At 51.7% G+C, this 9,865-nt stretch overlaps 1 protein-coding gene across 1 annotated transcript; it reads left to right on the top strand.

Moving 5' to 3' along the window:
* Window positions 1–3,495: 3,495 nt before the first annotated feature.
* On the top strand, window positions 3,496–9,473 carry KRT9 (keratin 9). The gene is made up of 8 exons (XM_025917678.2): window positions 3,496–4,170; window positions 5,258–5,340; window positions 5,459–5,615; window positions 5,890–6,051; window positions 6,762–6,887; window positions 7,013–7,236; window positions 7,615–8,078; window positions 9,171–9,473. Exons 1-8 carry the CDS (start codon window positions 3,496–3,498, stop codon window positions 9,188–9,190), a joined length of 1,911 nt encoding a protein of 636 aa, XP_025773463.2. The 3' UTR covers window positions 9,191–9,473.
* Window positions 9,474–9,865: the final 392 nt, after the last annotated feature.

Genomic DNA, 9,865 nt, shown 5'->3' with positions numbered 1-9,865 from the left:
TCGGGAACACGGCTGGGTAAGTGTCGTCTGTCACTAGAGCCATCTGGGCAGAGGTGCCCCCGCTGGGACCTTCTGGTCAGGCAGGCAGGTCTCAACTGCCTCGACGCAGTCAGGCATGGACGTTCAGGAGCCCCCAGCACGAATGCATTTGCAGGGGGCGCACGCACAGGGCCCCAGAGGTGCTGCTCAGCTAGCTCTTGCCTCCCCTGTTCACCCCGGCTGCCCCGACCCCTCCTCCATCCAGCTCGGGCACCGAGACCTGGGCTTTGCATCCCAGAGTGGCAGCAGCTCATGGGGATCAGGGGAGGAGGTAAAAAGGAAGGGGCCTTCCCAGGGCTCCAATCACATGTCAGGTGCTGGGGTCACCAGCAGAGCTTGACGGGAACCAGGGAAAAGGTTTACAAAGAACACACTTGCCACTGACTTCAGTCTAAGAGTTTCCTGTGTGTTAGGCATTCACGAAATGCCTTCAATATTTTATGTATCACCTGTTTAATGTTTTATTTAATATTTAATATTGATATTTTGTACTGCCCATTTAAATAGTTAATGCATTTTGGTACATCTGTTCACCTTTCATGTCTTTTTAAAAATTTTATTTATTAAAAAAAATTTTTTAATGTTTATTTATTTTTGATGGGGAGAGAGAGAGAGAGAGAGACAGAGCACGAGTGGGGGAGGGGCAGAGAGAGAGGGAGACGCAGAATCTGAAGCAGGCTCCAGGCTCTGAGATGTCAGCGCAGAGCCCGATGCGGGGCTCGAACTCACAGACCGGGAGATCATGACCTGAGCCGAAGTCGGACGATTAACTGACTGAGCCACCTAGGCACCCCTAAATTTTATTTATTTAAATTTTTTTAAACACTTATTTATTTTTGAAAGAGAGAGAGAGACAGAGCTCTAGTGGGGGAGAGGCAGAGAGAGAGGGAGACAGAATCTGAAGCAGGCTCCAGGTTGCGAGCTGTCAGCACAGAGCCCAATGTGGGGCTCGAACCCATGAACTGTGAAATCATGACCTGAGCCAAAGTTGGAGGCTGAAGCGACTGAGTCACCCAGGTGTACCTTATTTTTTAATGTTAGAGAGAGAAAGAGAGAGAGAGAGAGAGAGCAAGGGAGAGAGGCAGAGGGAGAGAGAGAGAGAGAGAGAGAGAGAGAGAGAGAGAATCCGAAGCAGGCTCCATGCTCAGTGTGGAGCCTGACTTGGGGCTCGAACCCACAACCCTGGGATCATGACCTGAGCTGAAATCAAGAGTTGGGCACTCAACCAACCCATTTCAACAAATGGATGTTTATGAAGGAAATCCTTTATTACTCTATTACTAGCAAAAAATGAAAACCAGAATCACTTGCCAGAAATGGAAGGAAATAAATACTTAACTAGACACTGTTGCTTCCTGAAGGTTCTGAGCCCAAGGCCAGCTTTGGTCTGTGAAACAACGATTGGCAGTTACAGATGGGTGTTGAAGGGGCTGTAGAGTCCAGTTGAGATTTTCTCCTTGACTGATCAGAAAATTGAAAAATGGAAAAAGGGAATGTTTTCTTACCATGTGACTCTATTATTTAGCAGAGTCTCTGTGCATTGCCTAAAAGCATCTCAAGAAACACTGGTCCTTTGTGAAGCCTAAGCATCCTTTAGCTACAGCACAGAGGTCATTGCCTTTTCCAGAAGCTGTTGCTGACCACCCTGGCCTCTCTCTTTTCACCTTTATTTCTCTTTCAGCTCTTAGCACCTCCTAACTGGAATGACCGGTCGTCGTTCCTTTATTCCATGTGTGTTGGGATCCTACTTGGACGAGACACGGTGCTGGGCACCAGGACAAGTACAAGATGCATAAGCACGGGAAACTGCAATGGAGCAAAGTGCAAGGCCAGAGGGAGAGAACGCAGGAGGGCTTCCCGGAGGAGGGGGCACACAGATGGTTTGCTAGAGATGAGTAGGAGTCTCTGGGTAGAAAAGACGGAGGGATATTTGGACTGGAGCAAACTGGAAGCCCCGAGCATCATCTGAGGTTTGAAGGGTGTTTGGGAGCGTTGCGTGATTTGGTTAGGGGGTCTGGGGAACGGCAGCAGGTCAGGCTGGAATGGAAAGACTGGCCTGGGCCTTGAGTGTCAAGAGTGTGGACCTTCTCTTGGGGGTGAAGGGAAGTCAGTGGAGAACTGTGGTCACACCCAGGTCGGGAAAGACCACTTTCCCCAGGGGAGGAGTCCGGACTGAGCGAGGCAGGGAGAGCCGCTGCGAGCTGATGGTAAAGATCCAGGAGGGGGCAGAGTCCAGAGGGCCTCTGGGGCTGAAGGATCAGAGGTGGTGAAACCGTTTCTGGAGCCCTTCTCAAGCGTCTCTTCCTAGGAGATGGGCACACCATTAACATCATCCTTTCACAGAGGAGAGAACGGAGGCACCGAGTAATTACATAACGTGGCAGAGTCACATGTCACACAGCTCGTGAGCGGGCAGCGGGGGTTGCCTCGGGTAGTGTGGCACCAGAGTCCCCTGCCTTTCTTACCGCTGTCTCCTGGCCCTGCTCACCAGAACACGCTTCGGACCTTCTGCCAGGAGCAGGGGGCTTGCGCATTCCAGGAGGGCTGGGAAATCGCACATCTCTGTATCCCTCAGGGCTCAGTACGGACTAGGCAGTCAACCAAGGTCAATTCCATACCCGCTGCTGGGCCCTGCTGAAGGATCAGGACAGTGGAGCCCCTTGCCTTCCTGCTCCAAGGTCAGCCAGCCTCAGTACCACTGTCTTTATTCAGTCTTTCTCCCCGCGTCCTCTGTGTGAACACCGCTTGCTATTTCCGAGCGCTGGTGGGCATGTGGCTGTGTTGCGGTCTTTCTGCCATGTCATTTGCTTCCTTCGTCACACTGGGGTTTCTGAGAGCAAGGACCGGGTTCCCCATCAGTCTGGGGCTCCGTGAGGGCAGGGGCTGGGCTTCCCACCATCACTGGCAGCTCTCTGTGGGCTGGGACTGTGCCTCCTCCATCCTCGGGGATGACCCCGTGGTCCCCCAGTCCTAGCCCACCCACAGTGGGCACAAGGTGGGAGCAGGGAGGGGTGCACACAGTGATAACCATCAGCGGGGGAGAAGACTCTACTCCTAGGAGTTCCTATCCCAGAGGGGCTAAGTCTCAGACCTGCTGCCGGGCCGGCTGGAGACCAAACTCCAGGATCTAGGTCACCCCCTTGGCGGCAGAGCTGATTTATGGTCCCCCTGACAGCCTAATATCACCAAATTACCCCACACAATGGAGAGAGGCTGGGCTGCCTCCGGGGAGTCAGAGAAGGACGCTGAGCCTGGGCGGCACTGCCGCCTCCCGATCGCAGGCCTCCTTCAGGTCTGTGGGGGGAGGCTGGTGCCGAAAGAGGGCACACCCAGGCATGCCACCTTCAGCTGGGGGTATAAGTAAGAAGCCTTGGGGACAGCCCTGTACCCTGCACTCGGGAACTAACAGCGCTCTGACGACTGCCTCCTATCCCACGAGCTGCAGCAGGGCCAGCCATGAGTTGCAGACAATTCTCCTCCTCTTACCGGAGCCAAGGCAGCTCCAGGGGCGGCGGGGGCAGCATGATGTCCTCGTTCGGTCGCGTCAGCTCCTCAGGGGCCGCTGGAGGAGGGGGCCGATTCAGCTCTTCCAGTAGCTACGGAGGGGGGCGCTCCGGGGCCTGTGGGAGGGGAGGTGGTGGCAGTTTTGGCTCCAGCTACGGTGGAGGATCTGGGGGTGGTTTTAGTGCTGGTAGCTTCGGTGGAGGTTCCAGGCGCTTCGGTGGTGTGTCTGGAGGGGGCTTTGGGGGTGGATCTGGAGGAGGCTTTGGAGGCTCTGGGGGCTTTGGGGGTGGATCTGGAGGAGGCTTTGGAGGCTTTGGGGGCTTTGGGGGTGGATCTGGAGGAGGCTTTGGTTTTGGTGGCGGTTCTGCAGGAGGCTTTGGGGGATCTGGGGGCTTTGGCGGTGACTTTGATGGTGGTGCTGGTGGTATTCTGGGCGCTGATGAGAAGACCACCATGCAGAACCTCAATTTCCGGCTGGCCTGCTACTTGGAAAAGGTGCAGGCACTAGAGGAAGACAACAATAAACTGGAGGGTAAGATCCGGGAGTGGTATAACAAGCAGGGACCCATGGCCTTCCAAAAGGATTACTCCCCCTACTATGACACCATCGAAGACCTCAAGAACCAGGTAGGTGGGGAAACTCTGATCTTTCTCTCCTGGTGTCTCTGTCTCTCTCTCTTTCTCTCTCATACACACACACACACACACACACTCACATGCTTCATCAACTTTCAGAGTCTGGGAAGAAGAGAGGACAGGCTTAGGTTAGCATGGGGGAGCCTGGGACTGGTTGTGGGGGGTCTCCTCTTGGCCTGACCCTAAGTTGGGAATGGAGAGGCAGTGTGGAGGGAGCACAGTGATGGAGGCACTGCCCTGGGAGCCAGTGATGCAGTCCTGGGTCTGCCATCAATTCACTATGCCCTGGGAAACCTGATGCCCTCTCTGGATCTGTTCTCCTACACATTTAATGCATGGGATGGGCAGACCAGCTCTTGTCCCTGTTGGTTCGAAACTTCTGTAATGATATGAAAAAAAAAATCCTGTTTGGAGCAGATCGTGTGGCTCAAGAGAGGAGGTAATCTGTGCGTGTCTCTCCTCTCACTCTTTAAGAATTTCGAACTTTCTAGTTTGGGAAACTTAGAAGTTGTATCTCTTCCTTCCTACTTCTCTTGGGCTTCTAGAGGGGCCTGTCTTGGTCTTTCCAGTTGGACGCAGACACACATGCTGGTTGTTTAAGGGGATGAAGAGGATCTAGAACTCCGGGGATGGAAGTAATCTACTTTTCCATACCCCCTACCTGCCCTTATCTACTCATCCTCCTACAACCCATTCATCTATATACCCACTCATCCATCCAGCCATGTTTCTATCTATCCACTTATTCATCCACTCAATCTAGTGAATGACCACCCTCAGTGTTGCCTCCGGCAGACAAAGCGATGTACCAGACTTGGTCTCTGTCCTTGAGGAGCTCTCAGTTTAGCTAATTTGCCAAATGAATGAATGAATGAATGAATGAATGTCACACTGAACATCCTTGCTGAAGTCTGTAAGGGGTATGTGCCAGGTACCAGCTGTTGGAAGCTTCTCCTACGTTTTAAGCATCTTCCCGGATGGGGCCATCATCTCTTATGGCTTTGCCTGGCCTCTTGCCTTCCCAGCAGTGGGTCATAGCAGAGGAGCATGGGCTCCATGCCATCTCCTCTGTTTTTAGATTCTGGACACCACAGTGGGCAACCATAAGACTCTCCTGGATCTTGACAACATTCGCATGACATTGGATGACTTCAGGATGAAGTGAGTCTGGCTGCCACTCCCTCTGTTGTCAACAATCTTTCTCCACCCCCTAGTGCTCTAAATGTCCCAGTAGGGACTTGTGCCCTCTTGCTCATTCCCACCCATGGCTGGTCTGCAGGTATGAGATGGAAAGCACCCTGCGACAAGGAGTGGAGGCTGACATCAATGGCTTGCGGAAGGTGCTGGATGATCTGACCATGCAAAAGTCTGACCTGGAAATGCAGTATGAGTCTCTGCAGGAGGAACTGATTTTCCTCAAGAAGAATCATGAGGATGTATGATACTGGCTACTTATGGCTTATTGAGGAGTGGGAGGAATGGAAGTGCAGAGACAATGGGGGGACAGCTATGGGGCATTGCCTGGGAGACACCCTCTCCGTGACTTTTGAGGACACTCTCCCAGTGCCTCCTTAGCAGTGCCTATGGTGGTGATTGGGCTTTGCCTTCCCAACTGTGCCCCTTTTTTGTACCTCTGGGAAAGCAGGGAGGGCTAAAATGTGGTGGAGAGGATCCTACCCCTTGACCTCATAGACCCATCATCCCTGGCAGGAGATGAATCAGCTGACTGGGCAGAACTCTGGGGATGTCAACGTGGAGATGAATGCTGCTCCTGGCAAAGATCTCACCAAGATCCTCAATGACATGCGCGAGCAGTATGAGAGGATCAGTGCTAAGAACCGTAGGGACATTGAAGAGCAATATGAGACTCAGGTGAGCAGAGTGGGCTGCCCATTCAACCTTCTCTCCTTCTTCCATGCATCCCTCCATTCCTCCACCCCATCCCTCTCTCCTCCCACCCCTCCATCTCTCGGTTCAGCTGTCCTCCATCCAGCTTCAGTCATTGCCCACAAACGTGATTACTGAGTGGCTTGTCAGTGACAGCTTTACGTGAAGTCCTAATGTCTCAGACATGAGCCAATAAGATTGCTGCTCTCAAGAAGCTCACAATTTATTACATGTGTGAACAAAGGCAGAGCATGAACAACTCATGTAAGTCTACGTGCTATCAGACCCCCCAGTAGAGGTGCGTGGTGTGCCTCTTATACCACACTGAGCTCTCTGATGTCTTCCTTTCTCCTTGAGCCTCCAGAGCCTACCACACGACCCTGGCATATGAGGGCATGGTCTCTAGTGTGTGTGTGTGTGCTTGTGTGTGTGTGTTTGGGGGTCGGTTTGAAATGAGGTTAGAAAGGTGGTTTGGGGACAAGTGTGAAGAATCTTAGAGCCTTGCTGAGAGGGAATGTTAAGTTGAGAGAATTGGATTACTCTGGCTGGCTAGCAGACCCAGGACTCAGGATAACTTGTCTTTGGTTTTGGCTCACTCTTGGTCCTGGAGGCAAAGGTCCGGGTGAGTGGGGCAGAACATTCTCCATTGCAGCTTCTGGTCCAGCCTGGTTCTCACTGAGTTCTTGGGTTTTCAGATGAGCCAGATGGAGCAGGAAGTGACGAATAGTGGCCGGGAGATGGAGTCCAGCAACAAGGAGGTGACCCAGCTCCGGCACAGCATCCAGGAGATGGAGATTGAGCTGCAGTCTCAGCTCAGCAAGGTTGGCCGTTCTGCTCTAGACCCTCTGCCAACGTGAGGCACAGGAGGCTTGACATAATCCCCAGGAGTGGGAAGGGGAGGAGCTATGATGTAGCATCCCTCTTATAGCCTCCTCATGCCCCCTAGAAATTGGCCCTGGAGAAGTCCTTGGAAGACACCAAGAACCGCTACTGTGGCCAGCTGCAGCAGTTGCAGGAGCAGATCAGTAACCTGGAGGCTCAGCTCACTGAGATCCGGGGAGAGATTGAGTGCCAGAATCAGGAATACAGCGTTCTGCTCAACATCAAGACACGGCTGGAGCAGGAAATTGCGACTTACCGCAGCCTCCTTGAGGGTGGCCAGGAGGACTTGTAGGTGCCCCAGGATTCTGTGGAATCCCTAGGAATTTATAAGTCCCTGACATTGCATCTGTCTCTCTGGACACAGGCAGTTGGGAAAGTTCCTGTACACAGGGTCTTATGGGTTGAGGACTTCTTCATTCGGTGGGGGAGCCTCAGGGCATCTGGGCTTTGGGAAAGGAGGTTGGTAACAATGAGAAAAGGGACTACTCCTTGTTCCAGGGAGAGGGAGGCTCTCCTTTCCAGCTGTGGTGCCAGCCTAGTCTGTCCTCTAGCTTGCAGAAGGAAAACTCAGGAAGATTCACATTTGGGTCTTGACTCTGTCCAGGTCCATCCTTGTATATGTAGTGGGGTCTCTCATTTTCTCTCTGTGTTATCTTTCATTCTCAGTGAATCTCATGAATCTGGACAAAGGTGCTCTGGAGGTGGCAGAGGAAGTGGATATCACGGTGGAAGTGGAGGCAGTCATGGAAGAGGATCCTGGGGAGGAAGTGGAGGTAGCCATGGAAGAGGAAGTGGAGGCAGCTATGGAGGAAGAGGTAGTTCTGGAGGAGGAATTGGAGGTAGCCACGGAGGAGGAAGTGGTGGCAGCTATGGTGGAGGAAGTAGTTCTGGAGGAGGAAGTGGAGGCAGGAGAGGAAGTGGTGGCAGCTGTGAAGAAGGAAGTGGATCTGGAGGAGGAAGTGGTGGCAGCTACGGAGGAGGAAGTGGATCTGGAGGAGGAAGTGGCGGCAGCTACGGAGGAGGAAGTGGATCTGGAGGAGGAAGTGGCGGCAGCTACGGAGGAGGAAGTGGAAGATCATCTCAGTCCCAGTCCTCTTCCTCAAAATCTGGTGAATGTGATGATACACAAGGTAAGGGACAACTCTAGCTCATGGGGTCAGGGAGGCACGGGTGTTAAGCTGTCATGGTACCACCCCTTTTTGAGTATCTTTGAGCTTCTCTAGGGGATACATACTCTGAACAGAGCTAGATTTTAGGGAGGTCTCTAGTAAGGTGTTATAGACTTACCCTTATTTCTTAATTATCATTAATTTTGACAAACCTTTGGGTGAGGCTAGGACCAAATCTACATGGCCTGAGTCTCCATAGCTTAGGAGTTTGGTTGGAAATTGTGCATTATCTTATATGTTTCCCATCACACCCTATGAGGTGGTATTATTATTCCCATTTTAGAGATAAGGGAAATGAGGTTCAGAGAAGAGAAGTAGCTTATTCAAGGTCATACAATCAATAAATGAGGAACTCAGCTCTGTGGGTCTCCACAGCCAATACTTTCCATCATCATGAGGATGGGAAGACCTGGATTGGCAACATTTCAGGTAGAAAAGAGGTTCAGGTACTGTAGTCAGTGGTTGGCTCATACAGGTCAGTTATATGGTGCAACTATCTAAAGGGGCATACACTGAACAGAAAAGTCTAATGTAAGAGTCACACCGTGAAGTGGTCTCTAGGTCAGAGAAAGTTTCCCCTTGTGCATGTTGAATTTTATGAATTATATGAAATTGTAGTAAAAAGTCTGGGTAACATGACCGGGGATGTTTAGCTCAGAGAAACCTTGAGGTGCATGGAAGCTATCCTTATCTAGGGTGTCTGGTGTGGTTTTGTGCAACAAGAGGAACCACAGGGCCACGGATGTGCATGTATGGGCAGAGGCTGCCCATACTTACCTCAATATCCAAGAAATGTACTAATAAGGCTATTGAATGGAAGAGGGACCAGGCTCATGAAACTTCATCTTCAGAAATGGGAGAGTATCAGTCAGGGCTGCTGCAGGAGACCTTTAGGAATTGGATGGGGGCCACTAGGACCCCAAGGTCCTTCCAGCTCTTTGAGCTCCAGTCTCCTCGCTCTCAGTTTGCCTATCTTTCTCTAAGTCTTGGTTTCTCTGTCTCGTGTTCTAAGTCCTCCCTTCTCACCCTTACCTCTCTTCTGTCTCTCTACAGGCTATCAGATTCGATACTAGAGCTCCTGTAAATGTTTTTGGCTCTGCCTCAGCTGAGTGTCCCCCAGATGGGCAGCCCCCCAACAAAGCCTGCTTATTGCCTTCTGACATCAAGGATGGCTGGCAACGAGTCCCAGGGCTCATTTGGGACTGGGCTGAATGGGCATGTGTGCCTCTGGCTGCTCACCGGCTCCCTCCCCTAGGAGGGTTGGGGAGACCTCTCTTCCAACTATCTGGTCTGGGGGTGATCCCACTTCCTGCCTGATCTCAATTTCCCAATAAAGCTTTCCTACTGCAAATCAAACTTGGACTTTGACCCATTTGTTCTTTGGGATTAAGAAGGGACAGAAAGGAGGTGAAGGGAGAATCAACTGAATCCACTTTGCAAAGTGTTGGTCAGGTTTTCTATCAGTTGACTTTTGCTTGTAACAAAGCAACCCACGATTTAGTGGCTTAAAATAATAATCATTTATTTAGCTCATGATTTTGCAGTTGGTAGTTTAGACTGGGCAGTTCCATTTTCCTTCAAGCATCTGTGGCCAACTGCAATTTGGCTAGCTGCTCTGCCTCTGGGGCTTGGCTACATGCTGCCTGGGGGTGCTGGGGGTGAATGACACACATACTTCTCATCCTCCAGTTGGCTAGCTCAAGCAAGTGTCTCAGGAGAGTGAGTGGTAGTGTGCAAGGCCTCTTGGG

Source organism: Puma concolor, chromosome E1, assembly GCF_028749965.1.
Source record: "Puma concolor isolate L17-30 chromosome E1, mPumCon1.1.hap2, whole genome shotgun sequence".
NCBI lineage: Eukaryota > Metazoa > Chordata > Mammalia > Carnivora > Felidae > Puma > Puma concolor.
This window is presented reverse-complemented; position numbering and strand designations above follow the sequence as displayed.